The following is a 23,825-nucleotide window of genomic DNA, read 5'->3' as shown; positions in this document are numbered from 1 at the left end:
CATCGCACCGAGCCTTCGGGGGTCCGCGGCTGGAGCGCTTGGCCGGCGTGGGAGCGCCAAAGCCGCAGGTAACCCAGGGTTGGGGGTCTCCGGCGTGTCTTTCGGGTCGCGTCCCGCCTGGGTGCCCCGGGGATTCCCATGCAGAAATGGAGGGTGACCCCAGCAGAGGGGAAAACTCTGGCGTGGGAAGAGGTGGGGGCGTGTCCACAGCTGCGCTCGCGGGTCGCCGGCTGCACCAGGCACAGCTGGAAAGCACCTTGCGCAAGGGTCTCACGGGGTGCAGACTCGCGACTCCTCCCCCTTCCTCCTCCTTCCCGGATCCGCAGGGCCCGGGCAGTGCTGGTCTGGGCCGTGCGCAGGGAAGCGGGGACCCGCTGTCACTGCGCCTCCCGCCGCCGACACCGCCTGGACGGCCGCGCTGTCCCTGCCCCAGACCCGGTGAGTGCAGCTCGGAGGTTGGAGGACCCGACCCTCCCAAATGCTGGGTGCTTTGATAATTTACAAGCTTTTTAGGCTCCTTTGACTTAGAGAACCAGGAGGAAGGGAGTGGGAGTGTGGGCTGGCGGAGCCCAGAGACTTGTGAATGGCTGGAACTAAATTCAAGTTTGTAACCTGGACTGTATCCCGTGACTAAAGGAGTCATAGCAGAACACGAAGGCTGGGCTTTTGGTCTAAGAAAGAATACTAGGAGAAAAAAAAAAAAGTTATTTTCACGGAAGTTGTTTTCGAGCGATAATGCATGATCAGGACTGACTGAAATTTTTCTAGCTCTAGGCGGAGAAGGACGCCCAGGGATAGTCCCCATAGTTAACAGGGGAAGACACCCGCTGCCTTTAAGAGTGAAACGTTGCGATGCTTGTCTATTTCACTTTGGGGAAGACAAGATAAAATGCTGCTCTTGATAAAAACGGGGACAGAAAGGCTCTTGCAGTTGCTTTACATACTTGTAGCCTGAGTTGTGTGTGCCAAGGAACGTGTAATCCACTTCCAGCTGACGCCCCCAGCTCTCTCCGAAGGATTGAGGTTTGTGTGCAGGTCGTCTGGCAGATGGCCCATGAGGACTTTGTCGTGTAAAGAAAGTGGGAACGTGGAGGCATCTAGAGGTTTTGAAGCAGAGTGGCGGTCCTTCCTTCTATACCCCTGAAACGCATAATTCCGGGGCTTTTTGAGAACAAAAACATAATCAGAGATGTGCCCTGAGGGAGAATATACTATTTTGGCAGGGTCTATCTATCTATCTATCTATCTATATATATTAGTATAAATATATATATATAATTTTTTTTATTTTTGAGACGGAGTTTCACTCTTGTCGTCCAGGCTGGATTGCAATGGCGCGATCTCGGCGCACTGCAACCTCCACCTCCACCTTCAAGCGATTCTCTTGCCTCAGCCTCCTGAGTAGCTGGGATTACAGGCGCCCGCCGCCATACCCGGCTAATTTTTGTGGAGACAGGGTTTCACCATGCTGGCCAGGCTGGTCTTGAACTCCTGACCTCAAGTGATCCACCCTTCTTGGCCTCCCAAAGTGCTGAGATTACCAGCATGAGCCACTGCTCCCGGCCTAAAAAAAATAATTTTAAATGGGAAATAACACAAGGAATAGTCATTCTTTGTGAGGCAGAAGCATATGCTGGTATGTTGGCCATTTTCATTCACACTTGCCAGGAAACACTCACATTTTGTTTATGTATGTGGAGGCAGCCAAGAGTATTATGTTAATGTTTAGGAACAGAATTTCCTCGTGATTTTATTGCTGATTTCTGAAATAATTCAGTGTAACTAGTTTTGACTGTATTTGCACATCTCTCCAATTCCAAAAGCTGGCATAATTTTCTGTTTGGTTAGGAAGCAGGAATTTTATGAGGACTTTTATTGTAAATTGTGTCAAGGGAAAAATCATCTTATACTAAACGTCTTTATTGCCAAACTAGGATACCTTCACAATCTGAACTTTCTAGGTGGCTACAGATCATGAATAACTCAGAAACCATTAGCTTATTGTGTGCTTCTTTAAGGCTGGAAAGTGCTGAGGCTTTTTGCAGGAGCAGTTAGCAGGCGAACTGGTCAGCAGGGTTTCTGGGGAGCATAGATTTGTGTGACAGGGGCCCTGTGTTGCTAAGGAATTAATGCAGGCACTGAGAAAAGTCTCAGTGTCAGACACTCCTCCACCTCCCGGGTCCTGCTTCCCTCCCTCTCCCCTTTCCAGGCAACTCACAGTTTAGGGGTGTGGTTGTGTGTGTTTAAGCTCTTGGGTTTTACATATAAATGCTTGAGACTTTCTGCAGGATTTAAAAACCAAAACCTTGTATTACCGCTCTTTTAGGATTTGTCTTTTAAATCTCCAGTCCTCACAGGAAAACCCCCCAATTAACAAAATAAAAGAATAAAAAGAATACTACTACTAATTTTTTTTTAAAAAAACCTCTAAAATTTGTCTTCCCGGATCAGCAGAGTGAATTTGAACTGTGTGGACATTTTTCCTCTTTCTTTCTTGAGTCGTGTTAGTACTGAGAACTTTTTTTTTTTCTGTCAAGTCATCCATTTGATAAATAAGTCCAGGAGACTTGGATCCTTTCAACCCCTGAGGCCCCAAATTAGGCTGTTTTTGTTTTAACTTCTGTGTTTCCAGTAAATTCGACAAGCAGAAACTGCAACTAGATGGCTCAGTAAAACCGATGTCAAATGTTCCTCCATTAATCTAAGAAGTTCCTTTCCTAACTCAGTAGACTCCAAGAACCTGAATCACAATCTCCCTCAAAGATGTACAAGATCTCGGGAGGGGAAGCTGCCCCCTCACTCTAGATTTCACTGTGTTGATAACGGCCATCAAAGCATTTCATGGGTTTCTGCCTTTTTTTCTCTCTCTCTTTATGTCTTGTTTTAGATACAATCTTCTTACTGCGAAGAAGCCAGGGGAATAGGTAGCCACATCTCATTTGCAGATAAGAAAGGAAGCTAATGCAGTATCTGCAAAGCCAGGAGTCTGACTCAGTACTTTTCTCTCTCATGCATATAAAGCAGCTAAAAATGACACAGCTTATTTACCATGCCCCTGACACTGCACTGAGCACTTTATGAGCTTGAACTCTTTTAATCCTCACGACCACTTCATGAGGTAGGTGCTGTTATTACTTCCATTTTACAGATGGGGAAAATTGAGGTTGAGAGAGGTTAAGTTACTTGCTCAATGTCATGCAAGCAGTAAATGGGAGTGTGGTGGGGAGGTGATGTGATTTGACTCCAAGCAGTCTGAGACCAGAGGAATGTTGGATTGCAGGATGCTAGACCACTTTCCTCAGACACAATTCATACGTCAGAAAATGACCATCAAGTAAGTGAATGATGACACTAAATTGCATGGTTCTTTTGTCAAATGAAATTCACTGAGAGGCAGATGGCTGGGTCATGCATGCAGGTGCTCTGCAGTGGAGCATTTCCTGGAGCTTTGAAATGAAGCTCCAGGTTGATCAGAGATGCGTGGCTTTAGCCCTGAGTGTCCTGTGTGTTAAAGGCTTCTGCTTTTCGGAACTTGAAATACCTTTCAGAAAGAGGCTGTGCTTTTGGGAGTGCAAACGATGATTTAAGTAGACCAATGTGCCTTGAAATTCTCTTAGATCTCTTAGAGCTTTTGTCTTTTCTCCTTCAGAACAGAGTTGTTCTAAAATCCTGAGTAACAACATCAGTTTTTACTCTTGCTTTACTTTCTTTTTCTCATCTACAGATCTCCAAGTGTGGCAGCTGATTTGTATATAAGAGCTGAAATGCAATTTTGGTTCATATAGTCACTTGGCCTTGCTTATGATATATTTGACTTTCCTGGCTTCTTTCTACTATTCACAGCTTCTAGAGGGCTGTTTATCTAGATATTAATCTTCTGGGACCCTCAAGATGTTTGCTTTGCACTATTAAAGAATTCTGGTCCTAAGGGAGGACAGCTGAATCATAGGTTAAATGCATCGTCATCTTTCTCATACTCATCGCTGGGAGAACAAGGTTCCCTGTCACCCTTCCAATTAGCTGTTTAACTCATTTGCATAAGAATCATTCCTGAAACTTGACCTATTGCCATCAAATTTGTTTAGATTGAAATCCATTTTTCCAGCTTCTGGCTTTCAGGGCCTGAGTTTTATTTGCCAAGTTAGCTCCTGCATTTCGTGAAGAGGTTATTTTTCTTTCAAGTCACCGGAGGCATAAAAAAGCCATAGCGATTTTTGCAGGGAGGGTGCCACTTTGGGGGAATAGCTGGGTTGTGTAAAGTTGGAAGCCCTAAAGAGCCGGAAGCCTGAGGTCTTCAAAGATTCCTGAGCTGCTCTTGATTGGTGTGTATGCGTAGTGAAAGTTTGTCTTCAGTGGCTGTAGCTGATACCACTGACTCCGTGAGTAACAGTAAGCTCTCTGGGTCTCAGGTTTCCCCTCTGCAAAGTGAGCTGGACTAAAGGTTATCTTAGGTCCCTTTCTGCACTGTCAACTTGAATTCACACACACAGTTGACACAAAACCCTCGTTTTCTGAACAAAAGCATATAAAATCCTGTTGCCAATCCTTGTATGTTAGTTTCCCATTGGTCTTGAATGCAAATACAAATATCGTAAACTAAGGATTTGTGTTTTCTTTCCTAGACTCTCCGGAAAGCGCAACAGTAATGGAGTACATGAGCACTGGAAGTGACAATAAAGAAGAGATTGATTTATTAATTAAACATTTAAATGTGTCCGATGTAATAGACATTATGGAAAATCTTTATGCAAGTGAAGAGCCAGCAGTTTATGAACCCAGTCTAATGACCATGTGTCAAGACAGCAATCAAAACGATGAGCGTTCTAAGTCTCTGCTGCTTAGTGGCCAAGAGGTACCATGGTTGTCATCAGTCAGATATGGAACCGTGGAGGATTTGCTGGCTTTTGCAAACCATATATCCAACACTGCAAAGCATTTTTATGGACAGCGACCACAAGAATCTGGAATTTTATTAAACATGGTACGTTTCTTTCCGATCAGTTAGGTGCTGTGTGCTCAGCTTTCCTACTGCAGCTTCATTTAATGCAGAGTGGTGTTTGAATTTGGTTTAGATGGGCTGCCAGGTCTGATTTTAAAAAATGTAATCATCAGTAAGAAGTACCTCCATGTCAAAGATGCAAAAAAAAAAAGTCTTCATTAAAAGTTCTATTTAAACACTCTTGATCATATTTTAGTGGTATTTCTACAAATAGGTCATTAAGAAGGATGTATTTTGGCTGGGCACAGTGGCTCACGCCTGTAATCCCTGCACTTTGAGAGGCCGAGGTGGGTGGATCACTTGAGGTCAGGAGTTAGAGACCAGTCTGGCCAACATGGTGAAACCTCGTCTCTACTAAAAATACAAAATTAGCCTGGCGTGGTGGCAGGCGCCTGTAATTCCAGGTACCTGAGAGGCTGAGGCACGAGAATCCCTTGAACCTGGGAGGTGGAGGCTGTGGTGAGCTGAGACTGCACCACTGCACTCCAGCCTGGGCGACTAAGTGAGACTCTGTCTCAACAACAACAACAACAACAACAACAAAGAAGAATGTGTTTTAATTTAACAATTCACTAAAAAGTTTATTCATCAGTTATGCAGAAAAGAAAGGCTTAATGAGACTTCTTTGTCTGAGAGGAGAATAAACACTTTGTCATTAATTAATCTTCTTGAAGGTTGAATTATTTGTTCTTTTCTTGTCACATCTTGAAATGTTATTAATTCATTTCTGCAAAAATGTCGTATGTAGGCAGTAAATAGCTATCCACAGATTCACTCTCTTTAACTGGCAAAGTATGAATGGCAAATGATATATTTGCTTAATCCTCGCAAGTATGCAAATCATGCAAAATATTGTGGCAACATTTTGTTGCCCTAATAGTAGATCAGGTGATGTGTTTAGGTGTGCCTGGGATTCTGTCAGGCTTTTAGTATGGCAGAGGTGAACGTAGGTGCTGGCTAAAGGTAACCTAATATTTTTAAAAAGAATAATTTGCAAAGGAGTAGGTGGTAACTTACAAAACATGCTTATGGATGAAAGTGACGCCCTTTCTTTTGGTGTATCTAAATGGCAAAATGGCTAATGTAGGGGGAAAGTCAGTGCTGAGTGAGTATGGAGTCCAGACAAAGTACTTAATTATTTTGTTTTTTTTGCATACTACATTCATTTAATTAGAAACAACACAGTAATTTAGGTCAGGTATGTAGTGAATTGTTTGTCAGAAGCCAGTCATATTCAACCATAGCTTACCATGGAGCAAGATCATATTTTGCACTGTTGTGTGACTGCTTTGGTCTGGACCTATCAAGCTCTATTTAATAGTCGACTAAGTACTTTACCTTCAGAATATTTCTTCCTTTTATAAATGAGAAGTAATCATTTGAACTAGAAGCCATATCTGATTTTCCCAACTAAAGAATAGTTGGAGAACTCGGGTTCAAAGTTATATATATGTCTATACCAAGAAATATAATTGTTTGTGTATTTCTCTCATTTTTAATGTATTTATTTGTTAAAGTGGGAATTAATTTTTTAAAATCCTGCTCCTTCTATAAAAATGAGTATTTTAACTGAAAATATGCAGAAAAAAACAAATTATTCTTGCTTGTAAACATGCAAAGACTTAGGTATGTTTGCCTATTCCCCTGGCCTATCTGGGAATGTACAGAAAGAAATTCAGGAAAATTAGAAGAAATACAAAAAAACAGTCTTCTGAAGTCTTTTAGGAGTGGGGCCAGAAAAGTTAATCCTAAAAAGGAGAGAGACTAAGACATTAAGAGGAGGGTAAAATTGTATCAGCAAAGGGTTTGAGTAAAATGTTGTCATTACCTGCCATGGGTCCTGTACTCTTTAAATGAACAAGAACATAATTAAGGAGAATTCTTTTTTTTTTTTTTTTTTTTGACACAGAGTCTCGCTCTGTCACCCAGGCTGGAGTGCAGTGGCGCAATCTTGGCTCACTGCAACCTCCGCCTCGTGAGTTCACGTGATTCTTCTGCCTCTGCCTCCTGAGTAGCTGGGATTACCGGCGCCTGCCACCACGCCCGGCTAATTTTTGTGTTTTTTAGTAGAGACGGGGTTTCACCATGTTGGCCAGGCTGGTTTCAAACTCCTGACCTGAGGTGATCCACCCGCCTTGGCCTATCAAAGTGCAAGGATTATAGGCGTGAGCCACTGCGCCTGGCCAGGAAAAATTTTAAGAGTAAACAAATACATAAGTAAAGGCAGGGATCTTGAAAAACTTGAAAAAGATTTTTATTTTAAAAATGATCAAGAATATAACATATAAAACAAGAAGACTGAAAAACAGAATAGAGTAAGAGGAGGACCTTAAAATCCACTGGATCGTAGACATGGCCTCACTAGGCAAATCGACCCAGTGGTTGATGGCTCTGGGGTACTGCAGTTGACTTTCCTGCTACTCACATTAAAGATGGACTACATTGCTGTGCCTGCTAGGTAACCCATCAGAGCTCCATGATTCATAAATGATAGCCTAGGGATTGGGACTGTCATCTCTGAACATAGTCACTTCAAGACAGTAGTGAGGGAGGCAAGGCTTGCTTTCGGCTCCCTTTCATCCTCACATGGAACATTGGAACCACCCAATGTTCAAGATCTTTCTGTTCCCATCATCTTCCACCCACTACCCTATCAAAACTTTACTCATTGGGCTTCATTTGCTGCTCTCTAACTCTCAGCTTTAGGAAAATAGCAGCTGATTAACTATTACACGATTGGTTCCTAGGTAAAATCCATCTATACGGTGTATCTACATAGGGATGGGGAAACTTTCATTCAAGTATTTACCTATTCATTTGCTAGACATAGCTTGGACATCTACAGTGCGTCAGGTGCTAGAGATAGTATGGAACAGTCTGTGCCTCTGGGAGCTTGCTGCCTGGTACATGCAGGATGCAGTTAAATAGGCAATTATAGTAGAATGTGCTGCTTCCCAGCATACCTGCACCCTGTTTCCTCTGGCAGTGCACAGGCAGGATACCTTACATAGCCATGAGTGTGGTAGAAGGAAGGAGAATGTCAGCACAGCCTTCCAAGAAGGATTGATGCCTAAGCCGAGGTCTGAAGCGTTGAGTTGGAGTCAGCGGGATGAAGTAGAGAGGGTTCCAACAGCATGTGCAGAGACCCAGAGACATAGAGAGACCTGATGTGTTCAGGCAGCCAACAACCACAACACCATAGAGTTATTTAGACAGGGTGCAGAACCAGGAATTACAAAAGTATCCTGAAGCACAGTCATGTTCAGTGACTCTGTGTGTGTGTGATTTTACTAAAAATAATATTTGTTAAAGATCCCACCAACATCCAGCAAGACCTGGGGAAGAAGCTTTGGGAGACTAACCTGGGAATTGCTTTGGGTAAGAGTGCTGCATGTTATTTAGAATCTACGCTGATTCATAACCTGGTCTGGGAACAAATAATCTAAAATGGGTTCCAAACACTCAACTTTGTGGTGGTTTTATGGGGACTGAAGGACCCCATTCCTTCACTTTTTTACAACTTTATAAGTGTGAAATGCTGAAGTGTGAATTAGCTGGGTGTGGTGGCACATGCCTGTAATTCCAGCACCTTGGGAGGCTGAGACAGGAGCATCACTTGAACCCAGGAGGCGGAGGTTGTGATGAGCTGAAATCATGCCATTGTGCTCCAGCCTGGGCAACAAGAGCGAAACTCCGTTACAAAACAAAACAAAAAAAGAAAGTTAAATACAAGGGACCCGGGGCTAGGGGAAGAACCAGGCATTTGCAGAACTACAAACTGGTCAGGACTTACACGTTACACTAGAAATTCAGGGCCAGCCTAGGAGAACTCACTCCAGCCACTGCACTCAAGCCTGGTTGACAGGGCGAGACTCTGTCTCAAAACAAAAACAAACAAAAAAACCCAAATTGGGTTACAACAAATTTAGGTTGATAAAACTTTCACGAAAGTGAGTTAAACATAGAGATGGTTCACTGGAGGGTGCATTGAAATCAGGCCTGTAAATATTTAATGACAAGAAAGGGAAAATCAGCAAGTGCTCTTGAGTGTCTAAATGTCAAAAGGGACTAAATCCATCATGTTCTCAGCATGCTGCAAAAGAGGCCTCAGCAACCAGAGGCGACATACTTCTTGAAAGGAAGTCATCTTTCAAACAAGGCAAGACCGCCATCTGCACTTATTCATGTTAGCCCTAGGGCCCTGCACAGGGTCTCACACAGCAGAAACGCTCAGTAAATAGTTTCTAAATTTAATGACTTCATATTTCTAAGCATTAGAGTTAGTCTCTGCTTTATTCCCTGACTAATAGTGAACACATCTGTTTGTGGGATGTGTAGCTAAACTTAGCAGTGGTGGAGCTGACTGAATGGCCCTTACAGTTACTAGAACTATTTCTGTAGCCGTGTCCCAAGTGAGAAGTCCCACGCATCTGCAGATGAATCAGGAGTTCATTCTCTTCCCATGTCGTAGATTTGGGGATTTGTCACATTCCCTTCAGCTGCTGCTGCTGCTGCTTTTGAATTTTAAACAAAAACAATTCTTTTAAAAGAATCAGGAGTTCATTCTCTTCCCATGTGGTAGATTTGGGGATTTGTCACATTCCCTTCAGCTGTTGCTGCTGCTGCTTTTAAATTTTAAACAAAATAGAAATGGGATCTCAGTGTGTCACCCAGGCTGGTCTTGAACTCCTGGCCTCAAGCAGTCTTCCCACCTTAGCCTCCCAAAGTGCTGGGATTATAGGCGTGAGCCACCACACCTAGTTGTTCAGCTTCTTCTGTTACTTGAAATAAGTTAAGGTCCTTTAATAGTTTCACAATTCCTGAGCCAGGCGCCATGGCTCACACCTGTAATCCCAGAACTTTGGGAGGCCGAGGCAGGTGGATCACTTAAAGTCAGGAGTTCGAGACCAGCCTGGCCAACATGGTGAAACCCCATCTCTACTAAAAATACAAAATTTAGCCGAGCGTGGTGGTGCACACCTGTAATCCCAGCTACTCAGGAGGCTGAGATGAGAGAATCCCTTAAACCTGGGAGGCAGAGGTTGCAGTGAGCCAAGATCATTCCATTGCACTCCAGCCTAGCCAACAGAGCGAGACTGCATCTCAAAAAAAAAAAAAAAAAAAGAAGTAGTTTCATAATTCCCGAATTCCGAATCAGAAGCTGTAATATTACTGATTACATTGAGGAGAAACTGGTACTGAGGCGATTTATCCCTTGAAAGAACACTTTGGACATGTTACAGACAGGTATTCCAGATCGCATTTCCCATGAACTACCATATTATTTTGTTTTAATTTTGATTATAATTATTTTCTCTTCTAATTTTTTCCTCTTTAAAAATTGAAATATATTTTATATATAGCCAAATACACAGATGTTAAATGTCCAATTTTACGAGTTTTGACAAATGCATGTGCCTTTGAACCCACATTGCTATCAGAGTAGACCTCTTAATTTTTGTTTTATTATTTTAAAATTTATATTGTGTTTCTATTTCTTTCTGTAGAAATGAGGTCTCGCTATGTTGCCTAGGCTGCTCTTGAACTCCTGGCCTCAAGATAGCCTCCTGCCTCAGCCTCCCAGTGTGCTAGTATTACAGGCGTTATCCACTGCTCCCAGCTGTCTCTCAATGTTTGAATCAACTAGTTTCAAAACTTCTAAGAGTCAGCTTGCTTGTGAACCCTGGGAGGTCAAGGATCAGCCACCTCTTGTTCATGGCTGCCTCCGCAGCGCCAAACACAGTGCCTAGCAACTTTTTTGCACACAATAGATACAATGCATGCAATAGATATTAAGTGAGTAAGTAGATGAGAAGTAATTCAGCCCTCACTTAATTTACATAGCATTGTCAACTCATAGCTCTGGCATACGCTGTGGTTTTCCAAAATCTTCCATGATCATCAGTTAATTTTGATGCTCTTTCTCTGTATGCATCATGTGTGAGTAATAGCTATGTGGACTAACAGGTTCGCACATTTTAATAGAAACAAGTCAACCGGCAGGCACGGTTTATATTTACGCAATCTTTATTTTCAACCTTTTGGTTGCCGTAGTCATGCTTTTTTAGATAAATAATTTTTAAAGTTCTATTTGGCAATTAATTACTCATGAGTAGGTGGAAATATGACCAGGTCTGACCAGGCACCTGTGTCTGTTACATGCTCTCTCTGACTTCCTCAAGCTCTAAATATAGGTCTGTACAGTTGGTAGGATTAAGCACGGTGACATTAATTTCGTAACTGTGTATCAGAATGCTGCTAAAATAACCAGTTTCCTAATGGAAACTTAGAAAAAGCCAACTTGACTGAAGTCCGCACCCTCTCACATTTTTATTTTGCTGTAGGTCATCACTCCTCAAAATGGACGTTACCAAATAGACTCTGATGTTCTCCTGATCCCTTGGAAGCTGACTTACAGAAATATTGGTTCTGATTTTATTCCTCGGGGAGCCTTTGGAAAGGTATACTTGGCACAAGATATAAAGACGAAGAAAAGAATGGCGTGTAAACTGGTATGTGTTATGTAACTAGATAACCCACACTGTGTGTTTGGCATTCTGGCTTTTGTTTGTTTGTCCATTTGCATTAACCAAAGATTTTTATCCTTTGATTGGATCTTATCTAAGGGTGCACTGCCTCAAAGCATTTGTTTTTCTGAATTCGTTGGCTACCTGGGGCCATTCAGCCCCAAAATCTCTGTTTAGGAGCATAGTTGATTTTAATCTAGATGATTACAAGGAAAGTGCTGGTTTTTAAAGCACTGATTTGGATAAATAACATCATCACTCTTGGAGAGAGGTAGAGAAGAGCCATCCTGCGAAGTAGGGGCAATTCTGTGTGGTTCTCCTTTCATTCAACTGCGGAGGGGGCCAGGCAGAGGCAGAAACTGGGAAGGAGGTAGCCTTCTCAGGAAGGCAGATTTAAAAGGCTGAATTTAAATACATCAGTGATTGAAAAGACCCTATCCCTTCTTTTTTTTTTTCCTTTTTGAGACAGAGTCTTGCTCTGTTGTCCAGGCTGGAGTGCAGTGTCGGGGTCTTGGCTCACTGCAAACTCCACCTCCTGGGTTCAAACGATTCTCCTGCATCAGCCTCCCAAGTAACTGGGATTACAGGCACCCACCACCATGCCCACCTAATTTTCGTATTTTAGTAGAGACGGGGTTTTGCCATATTGGCCAGGCTTGTCTCGAACTCCTGACCTCAAGCCATCCACCTGCCTTGGCCTCCCACAGCGCTGGAATTACAGGCGTGAGCTGCCGCACCTGGCCTGATGTGATTTTTCGTTTTGATTTAGATGGGGGTTACATTTGTACATTCAGTTGATAATTCATTAAGTTGGACCCATCATTTTTACACTTTTTTGTGTGTCTGTTTTGCTTTAACTAATTTTTCAAAAAGTACAACAAAAAATACACTCACTTTTGATTTAACAAAAAATAAAATAAATAATTGCCACATATTATGTCTTGGTCTCTCTTATTGTAATAAGAGAGTAGCTGGGATTACAGGCGTACACAACCAATGCCTGGCTAATTTTTGTATTTTTTGTAGAAACGGGGTTTCAACATGTTGGCCAGGCTGGTCTTGCACTCCTGGCCTCAAGTGATCTGCCCACGTTGGCCTCCCAAAGTGTTGGGATTACAGGCATGAGCCACCGTGCCCAGCTCTAGTGCTTATTTTAAATACGTTGCTATAATAGAGTATGAACTGTGGCAACAAACACTTCATACTATCTCACAACAAACTGAAATATTGAAAATACAACCTAAAATCTAGGTACCATAGATACTGTTGTCTAATAGGTGGGAAATTATCTCTTTTTTGATTCATTGATAATTTGAAAACATTGGATGGATTTCTGACTTCTAAGTGAAAATAATAACTCATTATTTTGTTTTTTATTTTCTTGTTCTGAATTTTATACTGAAAGCGGACTAGCATAGTTAAAGGCAGATCTGAGGCGAACAGTATTGTAACCGGGCAGTCCATTTTCACACAGGGCAGAGTATTCTTGAGGGCATTTGTTTGCCTTTTGGTTTTTGCATTGACCTATATTATATATTTTTAAGATGACTTTGGGGTTGTTTAGAATCTCGCTCGTATTTTTGTGTTCTAGATCCCAGTAGATCAATTTAAGCCATCTGATGTGGAGATCCAGGCTTGCTTCCGGCACGAGAACATCGCAGAGCTGTATGGCGCAGTCCTGTGGGGTGAAACTGTCCATCTCTTTATGGAAGCAGGCGAGGGAGGGTCTGTTCTGGAGAAACTGGAGAGCTGTGGACCAATGAGAGAATTTGAAATTATTTGGGTGACAAAGCATGTTCTCAAGGGACTTGATTTTCTACACTCAAAGAAAGTAATCCATCATGATATTAAACGTAAGTATCTTTGGACATATACCTTTTTGGCTCAAAGAGACTAGTTATTCAGGAGACAAACAAGCTCCTTCCTGTAATCTGAAGACCCTCCATGAAGGGTGGAAAGCTCCCTCAGAGCACCGTCCATCTTCCTTCTCCAGAGACATGTCTTAGAATCATGCGGGGTTACTAGAGCTTTCCAAGTCATACGGAAAGATTACTTTGAACAGTTGTTGAAAAGTTATAGCTACATACCTATTAGGTACTGCTCTGTTAAAAAGGCTTTTAAAATTGCAGTTTAGGCTGGGCGTGATGGCTCACACCTGTAATCTCAGCACTTTGGGATGCTGTGGCACGTGGATCACCTGAGGTCAGAAACTGGAGACCAGCCTGGCCAATGTGGTGAAACCCTGTCTCTACTAAAAATACAAAAAAAAAAAAAAAATTAGCTGGGCGTGGTGTTGGGTGCTGGTAATCCCAGCTACTTGGGAGGCTGAGGCAGGAGAATCATTTGAATCTGGGAGGCAGAGGTTGCAGTGAGCTGACATGGCACCATTGCACTCCAGCCTGGGTGACAACAGCAAAACTCCGTCCCCTCCCCACCAAAAAAAATGCGATTTACTTAAAAACATACAAACACAGAGACAAATATTTTTGAGAAACAAATACCTCTTTCATTTTGTATACCAATGTAATAATAATCCATTAAACACAACTTTGATAACTGTTTTCTAGGAGTCTGATATGATGAAGAAATAGGTAAACCTTTAATAGCCAGTACTAAATTGGAGTGGCATAACTTTTACTGGGGGGAAAAAATGGGTATTTTACTTTTCTGCTTTAGAAAAGTGGCTTGACAACAATATGCTTATGTCTTAGAGTTTGAAACTCAAGTTCTTGACCATTATTAATGGCTACAATCATTCATACCCACATTGGCTGAATTCCTGATGGATCCGAAGTGATTTTCACCTAAAATCTGAGATGCGTTCTCCCCTTTTGAATACAATACACCCATCTCACTAGAGGAAGCATTTCAGTCTTTTCTGATTTGAGATTCATTATTGTTTCAGATAATGTTTTCATTTGACTTATGAATATATAAAAAAATTTATCTTAAAAAATTTCCTCTCATTTTAGCTAGCAACATTGTTTTCATGTCCACAAAAGCTGTTTTGGTGGATTTTGGCCTAAGTGTTCAAATGACCGAAGATGTCTATTTTCCTAAGGACCTCCGGGGAACAGAGGTAATTATATTCACATGAAAAGGGTTAGTATTTTATTAAGAATAAAAAAGGAAAAATTGTTCTATAATTATCGTGGGAATGAAGGACAAAGAAGGGAAAGAAATCCATTGCATTAAATCATTATTATCCTTGGAACACGTTTAATGAGCACTTGCTCTGTGTCAAGTACTAAGTTTAGCACTTGATTTTTTATTTTTTGCTATGTTATTTATAATACATAATAGTATTTGTAATATAATATACATGTTGATATATAGAACATTTCTATATATAGAACATATATAGAACATTTATAAACAATGTAATGACAAAATAGATCATATTTGCCCGGTGTGGTGGCTCATGCCTATAATCCCAGTGCTTTGGGAGGCTGAGGTGGGAGGATTAATTGAGCCCAGGACTTTGAGACAAGCTTAGGCATCATAGCAAGACCCCATCTCTATAAAAAAAATTCGTTCAGGCTGGGCACGGTGGCTCACACCTATAATCCCAGCACTTTGGGAGGCTGAGGTGGGCTGATCACCTGAGGTCGGGAGTTTGAGACAAGCCTGACCAACATGGCGAAACCCCATCTCTACTAAAAATACAAAATTTGCTGGGCATGGTGGTGGGCACCTGTAATCCCAGCTACTCGGGAGGCTGAGGAAGGAGAATCATTTGAACTCGGGAGGCAGAGGTTGAGGTGAGCCGAGATCGCGCCATTGCACTCCAGCCTGGGCAACAAGAGTGAAACTCCATCTCAAAAAAAAAAAAATTAGTTCAGTGTGGTGGTACACCCCTGTAGTCCCAGCTAGTTGGGAGGCTGAGGTGGGAGGATTGCTTGAGCCTAGGAGTTCAAGGCTGCAGTGAGCCATGGGCACTCCAGCCTGGAAGACAGAACAAGACCTTGTTTCAAACCCTCCCCTCCCCCACAAATAGATCATATCCACAGTTCAGCTTTATGTTGTGTGGTTTTGGTTTTGGTTTTGGTTTGTTTTGTTTTGAGACAGAGTCTTACTCTGTGGCATGATCTCAGCTCACTGCAATCTCCACCTCCTGGGTTCACACGCTTCTTAGCCTCCTGAGCAGTTGAGATTACAGGTGTGTGCCACCACATCCAGCTAATTTTTTGTTTATTTTGCTTTTTCAGTAGAGATGGGGATTTCACTATGTTGGCCAGGCTGGTCTTGAACTGTTGGCCTCAAGTGATCCTCCCGCCTCCCAAAGTGCTGGGACTATAGGTGTGAGCCCCCGTGTCTGGCCCACAGTTCAGCTTTCATAATAATTGTAGAATTATAGTTAACTTTATAATAAGTTTAGCCCTTAAAAAGCAGTATGTTATTTAATCCTTACAACAACCCTGTTGTTGTAAATACTATTATTGTAAGCAGATTCTATTGTTATTCTCGTTTCACAATAAAGGAAATAAGTTTGCAGAGATTAAAATAAAGTGTCCAGAGTCACTCAGTGACAGACTCTGGACTTGAACCCAGTTCTTTCTAAGTCTAACCCTAAGGTCTAACTGCTACGTAACTTTAAAAAAATATACTACTACATACATTATTAAAATATATTACTGATATAACTAATATCACTGAGTTTTGGCTCAATGACAGTCTTAATTATCATGGTCATTAATATTTATGAGGACTCTAAAGGCCTCTCTTTGAGCCTAGGAATCCTATAATAAACCTCAAGTAGTGAGCATAAATGTATCTTATTTAAAGATGTAAAATAGCACTCATGTTTAACTCATCTGTGAAGCAAAAAATGACCCAGAAAAGCCTTTCTTTCCTGACTCTAAATGAGATTCTGAAAAATTCATTCGAGGGCTTCCAAATAATATATTTAACATTCACATCATTATGCTGGCTGGTTGATTCAATTAGCAAGTGTCCGCTGAGCATCTGCTATGTGGCAGGTTCTTGTGGGCACCAACAAGGAAGCATGAGACAAGGCAATGAGGAGCAAGCCTTAGTGGTACTCCAGCAATCCTCACTCTTTGGTAGGGGGACTTACTTTAAATTACCTGAATTATTAAAAGAGCAACCATTTAGGGATAGGTGTGGTGTTCCCACACCTGTAATCCCAACCCTTTGAAAGGCCAAGGAGGTGGGGGTGGTTTGCTTGAGCCTGGGGGTTCGAGACCAGCCTGGGCAATATAGTGAGACCTCATCTCTTTTGAAAAAAAAAGAAGGAAGGAAGGAAGATGGAGGAGGGAGGGAGGGAGAGAGAGAGAGTGGGAAGGAAGGAAGGAAGAAAGGAAGGAAAGAAGGAAGGAAGGAAGGAGAGAGAGAGAGAAAAGAAAGAAAGAGAAAGGAAGAAAGAAAGAAAAAGAATAAAAGAAAGAGAGAAAAGAAAGAGCACAACAGTTTAGTTCACAGTTGATTGTAATGGGCACAAGGTTGGGTGCAAGCAGGAAGGTAAATGGGTGTAAAATTGCCTCCTTGGCCCCTCACCACTACTGGGGGAAGCTTCACTGCCTGAGCCACTCAGCCCCATGCCCTTCTCTTTGCTGGAAGTGCCCATAGGAAATAGAGAGAGGGTCTTTGACTGCACCTCTATGTCAAGGTTACCAGGTCAGTCTTGGTGTTCAATCAGATGACAGCCCTTAGTCTAGTTTAGCTAGTATACGTGTTGCACTGAACTGGATTGCAGCAACAAAAAAATTATCTTCCTTTCAAACCAAGATTCTTCCAGCCTGGGCAACATTATGAGACCCCATCACTACAAAAAGTAAACAAACAAACAGAAACTTTACTTTTTGTAAAAATGGCATGGTAGTGCATGTCTGTAGTCCCAGCTACTCAAGAGACTGAGGTGGGAGGATTGCTTGAGCCCAGGATGAGGCTGCAGTGAGCTGTGATTATGCCACTGCACCCATAGCCTGGACAGTAGAACAAGACCTTGTCCTAAAAAAAAAAAAAAAAAAAAAACAACAACAAGATTCTGTATGTAAGTGCTTTCTCAACTCTCTCAAAGCCAAGACTCTCCGGGGCAACAGAAGAAATCCTTCTTTTGCAAATATTACCGAAGTTATTATTGAAAATACTCAAGTGGGGATTCTTGATAGTTTGTCTTTGAGCAGAACAATATTCAGAAGGGAAACTGTAGTTTGTTTGTTTGTTTTTAAGAGTGCTTAGTCCCTAGATCTTAAGAATACTTTACCAAAATGTGAGATCTCATAAGACTTAATGCTTACGACATGTTTTCTTTGGAAAATGTTTCAGCATATTTGGCGTTAGTCAGGAGTTCAGATATGTAATATTCCACCACCCTTTTTCCTGGAACCAGTTTAAGAAACAAACTATTTATGGTATGAAAGATGGAAAATACTTTTCTCTTCCTGGCAGTGTGGTGAAGTCGAACATTTTGCAACATTGGAGAAAGAAGTGTTCTTTCTGGGGCTGTCTAGCAGAATGCATGGATGTGAGATAATAACATATTTTACTCCTGAGTAGTATTTGGATCAGGTTATTTTTGGCAAATGCAAATTGCTTTTTGTGAGGTGCAAAACTGAGCCTCAGTGTTTATAAATATAAACCCTCTTCTAATCAGCCTGCATTTACTATCTGCCTAATACACACGAGTTGAAGTTTGGTAATGAACAAAGTTGTGAAGTCACCAATGAAACCTTTCAACAAGCTTGCTTTTGCTCTTCCTACTTAAAGAGCTAGGAGATGAAATTAGTCAGTCAACTGTGCAGATTGGCTGATGTTAGAATTTGATCATGTGGCTGCTGCACAGTCATAGACAATTTCTGATTTCTGCAGTATAGCTCCCAAATGCAAATCCTGCTTACCCCTGTTTGATTTCTCTCTCTAAGCATCGGTATTCAGAGCATTCTACTGTAACCATGTAATACACATACAGGGTTAATCTGGTGTGTACAGAACCAACTGTTTTTGAGTTACATGGTACAGAGAAAGAATACATTGTGAATGTGAATAACAAATCAGAATTACTTTTAGAACTTGGTCCTTTTTGAAAAGTCCTTCTAAGTCTGCTTGGTTTTACTTTTGTAAGTTAACTATATAATCATCACACGCACATATACGCACACATACGGTCTCTTTCCCTTTCTAATAAACATGTTGAGAGGTGAAGGGTTCGATCACTGACATCAAGGTTTTCTCTTGCTCCGGTGCCCAGCCCCAAGGGTGCAGAACTCTCAGAGAGCCCTGTCTTGGCCCCACCAGGGCTGTTTCATGCCTTCTAATCAGCCAGAGTGCTTGAATATCATGCTCTGCTGCTCCGTGATCTATCTGGTAGTTGGTAGAGCTTGAAGAACAAGAGCCCTGAGCCAGGGTTTCTGCCTGAGGGGCAGCACCCAGGCCACCAGGCTTACAGATGCTCCATCTCCCCAGGCTGCCTAGGCGTGCAGTCACGTAGAACCTGCAGAGCCACCTCTGCACAACCCCTGTTGCCTACACCAGCAGTGAGCACTCGGCCCAATCCTTGCTGTATTGGCGGGGAGGAGGGGGTACAGGATAGAAGGTAGGCATCCTCTATGGACAGTTAATAATACCCATTGCATTTCTTTTTCTTTTTTTATTTGATTGTGTTAAGAACACTTAGCATGAACTCTAACCCTCTCAATAAATTTTTAAGTATACAATACGCTATTGTTGACTATAGGTACAATGTTGTGCATTAATTTTTTAACTTCGTGATCTATTTAGTAGCAAAGTCCGTCTGGAAAATCCTTTGGCTTTGCTGCAGGGAAAGCTTGAGAACAGGAGCTCAGTTTGACCTGTTTGCTGAGAGCAAAAGGAAGCTGGCCCGGAAGTGGCTTGTAGGAAGGAGTTGAGCAGGGTTAGGGTGGGGAGACTGGGCAGTTTCTTCGGTTTTTGTAAGCTAGTTCTCTACTTACTTACCCTGAAATGTATTCCGGGAACACTGACCTCCATTCTCTTATTCACGTGGCAGACAGTGTACAAGCTGTTTCAAGCGAAATATGATAATTAGGATATTAACTACTATATGTCTGCACCAGCCATGAATACAAATAACTGGTCACCAGTGTTTGCTGTATTCCTTTTTAAAAAAATGTTTAATTAAATTAGGTAACTAACTAATTTGTAAAGATGGGGGGTCTCCATCTTGTCCAGACTGGTCTCAAACTCCTAGGCTCAAGGAATCTTCCTGCCTCGGCCTTCCAAAGTGCTGAGATTCGGTGGCTCATGCCTGTAATCCCTGCACTTTGGGAGGCCGAGGCAGGTGGATCACAAGGTCAGGAGTTTGAGACCAGCCTGGCCAACATGGTGAAACCCCATCTCTACTAAAAATACAAAATTAGCCAGGCGTGGTGACACATGCCTGTAATCCCAGCTAGTTGGGAGGCCGAGGCAGGAGAACAGTTTGAACCTGGGAGGCAGAGGTTGCAGTGAGCCAAGATCGCTCCAGCCTGGGTGACAGACGGAGACCCCGTCTAAAAAAAAACAAAAATAAACAAAAAAACCCAAAGTCCTGAGATTATAGACATGAGCCACCATGCCCCACCTCTCTTTGTTTCTTTCTTAAGTTTAGAAATAAATGCTTCTTAGAGAAACTATTTATAAAACCAACCCCGTTTATTCAGCATGGACTCATGAAACCAAAAATAACTTATACAATGTTAATATGGGTGCATTTAATATTTAGTCACTGGGCTACATGGTAGGTAAAAGTAGCAGATAGTTTGTAAAAATAGCTCTTTAGAATCACTTTTACAACATTACGCTTTATTTTTTAAGTTTTCCCCTTTCAAGACATTTGTGTTAATACCCTATGGACTTATATCGCCTTTTACCATTGCAGATATTTAGAGGGTTAGCAATGTAACAACAAACAGATGAAGAAGTCTGTTTGTAGTTCATTTAAATATAAAAGGAATTGGCTCTTGTAGAAAACTTAGCTGCACCTGATCAGTGTACTGCAGAACTTTGATGAGTGGCAGTCCCGGATAGATTCCTAGTACTAGTCTCTTTGCCGCCAGATCAACCAGAAAAGGGTGTTTTTTTGTTTTGTTTTGTTTTGAGACGGAGTCTCACTCTGTCTCCCAGGCTGGAGTGCAGTGGTGCGATCTTGGCTCACAGCAGCCTCCACCTCCCAAGCTCAAGCAAATCTCCTTCCCTCAGCCTCCCAAGTAGATGGGATTACAGGTGCCCACCACCGTGCCTAGCTAATTTTTGTATTTTTAGTAGAGACCAGGCTGGCTTTGAACTCCTGACCTCAACTGATCTGCCCACCTCGGCTGGGATTACAGGTGTGAGCCACTGCGCCCAGCCAGGTGTTCTTTATCAGACTGCAGGGACACCTCCAGCAAGAGCTGCATGGTTCCTGGGGAATGCCTGCATTATTCTCCTAGTTTAAGGCGAATGAGTCAATTTCCAAAACTGGAGTAGGGAAATGGAACCCCACACAAAGGAGGGGAATGAAGCTGAATGTTTCCCGCTTCTTTTTCAGATTTACATGAGCCCAGAGGTCATCCTATGCAGGGGCCATTCAACCAAAGCAGACATCTACAGCCTGGGGGCCACGCTCATCCACATGCAGACGGGCACCCCGCCCTGGGTGAAGCGCTACCCTCGCTCAGCCTATCCCTCCTACCTGTACATAGTAAGTGGGGTTCAACCAGGCCTGGGGCGGGGTGGGGGCTGAGTTATGCATCCCGCAGGCTGGGAGGGACTGCTGTGCCTTCTATACCACCCCCATCTGAATGAGGGAATGGTGAAATGACAGGTAGCTACAAGTTCTTCCCATGTAGAAGCAAGCTCCATTCTTGCAAAGAAAACATAGCTGTTTTAGTGGGAGCTTACTAAAATGTGCATTGGGCATAATTATGCTATTCCATTTTATGTGTAATAATACAATACTACTAGCATCAGAGTGGCGTAAATGTATCAGCCACCGAAGTTGTATATGTTCTTTGAACACTTAAAACATTTTTTATTATTAATGTTCACACCAGCGTGGCTTGTAGTGGAACATGCAATTCCCATTTTACTATTGATAAATTCAGGAGCAGACATTTCCCTGTTACTACATAGTGACTTTTGGGCCACTGATTTGAAGCTGTCACTGACATTCAAACCTAGCACTTATCTTTTGTAACATTAAACCAGAAGATGGGTTTAACCTGGTATCCTTTAGAAATTAAACAGTGGCTCACGCCTGTAATCTCAGCACCTTAGAAAGCCAAGGCAAAAGGATCTCTTGAGCCCAGAAGTTCAAGACCAGCCTGGGCAGCAAAGCAAGACCCCATCTCTACAAAAAATAATAAAAAAAATTAGCTAGATGTGGTAGTGTATGGCCTGTGGTCCCAGCTGCATGGGAGGCTGAGGTGAGAGGATCACTTGAGCCCAGGAGTTCGAGGCTACAGTGAGTTGTGTTCATGCCACTGCTCTCCAGTCTGGACAACAGAGCAGAGACCCTGTGTCAAAGGGAAAAGAAAAAATAAATTAAAGGGAAGCTTGCTTGCTTAAGGGCACGAACTGCATTTGTTGCAGGGCATGTGGTGGGAAACGGATTACTTTCTAGGTCCTGTTACTAGCGTGCGTTTGCTGTTGAGGGTGTATCTCCATACCTTTGATGCTAAGAGAGCTGGTTTGTTCATAGATCCACAAGCAAGCGCCTCCACTGGAAGACATTGCAGATGACTGCAGTCCAGGGATGAGAGAGCTGATAGAAGCTGCGCTGGAGAGAAACCCCAATCACCGCCCAAGAGCCGCAGACCTACTAAAACATGAGGCCCTGAACCCGCCCAGAGAGGATCAGCCGCGCTGTCAGAGTCTGGACTCTGCCCTCTTTGAGCGCAAGAGGCTGCTGAGTAGGAAGGAGCTGGAACTTCCTGAGAACATTGCTGGTAAGGACACCCTGCTGTGTGCCGTACCCTTGCTTCCCTTCTGTTTCTGTCCACATCCAACCTCTAATGTAGTTCACGAAAGCACTTGGAAAAAAAGGAAATAACTTCTTGAGTACCATACCTTGCTTGAGAAATTTCAGCAAGATTAACAGAAGCAGGTTTTTTTTTTTTTTTTTAAATTGGCTAATTTAGCACCAAATTATAATAGATTTTCAGTGCAAGTGTAGGTAGCACAGTCACTGGAAAATGCTTCTGACTTGCTTTTCTACAACTTGCTTTTTTGCAACGTTTGTCTTAACTCACCTTTTTGTTGTTGTTGTTGTTGTTGTTGTTGTTTGAGATGGAGTCTTGCTCAGTTGCCCAGACTGGAGTGCAGTGGCATGATCTCAGGTCACTGCAACCTCTGCCTCCTGGGTTCAAGTGATTCTCATGCCTCAGCCTCCTGAGTAGCTGGGATTGCACGTGCCCACCACCATGTCTGGCTAATTTTTGTATTTTTAGTGGAGACAGGGTTTTACCATGTTGGCCAGGCTGGTCTCTTAACCCAGGCTGGTCTCTTAACTCCTGACCTCAGGCAATCCACCTGCCTCAGCCTCCCAAAGAGCTGGGATTACAGGCGTGAGCCACCGTGCCCAGCCTAACTCATTTATATTAAGCCACCCCAGTCCTTGGTGGGGGAACATCATGGCACTGCCCTGCACAGATAAAATACTGTGTTTGAAGTCAACTTGCGTTTCCATCTTCCTTGGCTTAAAATCTTGCCAGTTGTAAATTTTTCCCACTTAAGAAAGTCTGTATGCATTCCAGGAGCATTGAATATGCACAGACAAGGGTTTCCATTTTTATTAAAAATCTGTGGCATTCTTAATCCATTTAGGTCCAAACCCAGATGTCAAGCCTGGCGCACTCGTTTATATTTCTTTGCTGCTTGTCTGAATTTTGTGTATTTAAAGAGAACGATCTGGCTGTTGGAAAAATATGCCAGGATTTCTAACTAATTTCTTGTCTCCGTTGACTCCTGTTTGAACTTTTTGTTCTATGTCCTATTATGTGAACTTATCCATAATGTTCCAAGACCCATCTTTCACACTTAAGACACTGTTTTATTAGGCCCCAAAGGATTTATTTCACTGCAGAAGGAACAGGTATTTATTACTTGACAGGTTTTCTTGTAACTTACTTTTTAATGTTTTCCTTTTCAGATTCTTCATGCACAGGAAGCACTGAGGAATCTGAGATGCTCAAGAGACAACGCTCTCTCTACATAGACCTCGGCGCTCTGGCTGGCTACTTCAATCTTGTTCGGGGACCACCAACACTTGAATATGGCTGAAGTGGCATGTTTTGGCATGCCACTTCAAAAAACATGTCATGTTTGCTCTACATTAAGATAGC

General features: G+C 42.5%; 1 protein-coding gene across 2 annotated transcripts; it reads left to right on the top strand.

The window, feature by feature from the left end:
• Positions 1–6: 6 nt before the first annotated feature.
• On the top strand, positions 7–23,763 carry MAP3K8 (mitogen-activated protein kinase kinase kinase 8). 2 transcript variants are annotated; one of them, XM_011977323.1, is made up of 8 exons: positions 7–68; positions 4,623–4,981; positions 11,344–11,511; positions 13,118–13,379; positions 14,499–14,605; positions 21,032–21,184; positions 22,184–22,430; positions 23,633–23,763. In XM_011977323.1, the coding sequence occupies exons 2-8, from the start codon at positions 4,646–4,648 to the stop codon at positions 23,761–23,763; spliced, it is 1,404 nt and encodes a 467-aa protein (XP_011832713.1). In that variant the 5' UTR covers positions 7–68; positions 4,623–4,645. The 2 variants fall into 2 exon arrangements, with proteins under 2 accessions (XP_011832713.1, XP_011832712.1); XM_011977322.1 differs by lacking the exon at positions 7–68 and adding an exon at positions 342–438.
• Positions 23,764–23,825: the final 62 nt, after the last annotated feature.

The sequence above is a fragment of the Mandrillus leucophaeus genome, unplaced genomic scaffold (assembly GCF_000951045.1).
Source record: "Mandrillus leucophaeus isolate KB7577 unplaced genomic scaffold, Mleu.le_1.0 Scaffold178, whole genome shotgun sequence".
Lineage (NCBI taxonomy): Eukaryota > Metazoa > Chordata > Mammalia > Primates > Cercopithecidae > Mandrillus > Mandrillus leucophaeus.
Note: the sequence above shows the minus strand (reverse complement) of the source record. Positions and strands in the feature narration are given on the sequence as shown.

Excerpts from the sequence above, each read along its gene's own strand:
- MAP3K8 (XM_011977323.1), top strand. The coding sequence starts at position 4,646 with ATGGAGTACATGAGCACTGGAAGTGACAATAAAGAAGAGATTGATTTA. Across the intron at positions 4,982-11,343 it reads CTGGAATTTTATTAAACATG|GTCATCACTCCTCAAAATGG; the intron begins GTACGTTTCTTT and ends ATTTTGCTGTAG. Across the intron at positions 11,512-13,117 it reads AAAGAATGGCGTGTAAACTG|ATCCCAGTAGATCAATTTAA; the intron begins GTATGTGTTATG and ends TTTGTGTTCTAG.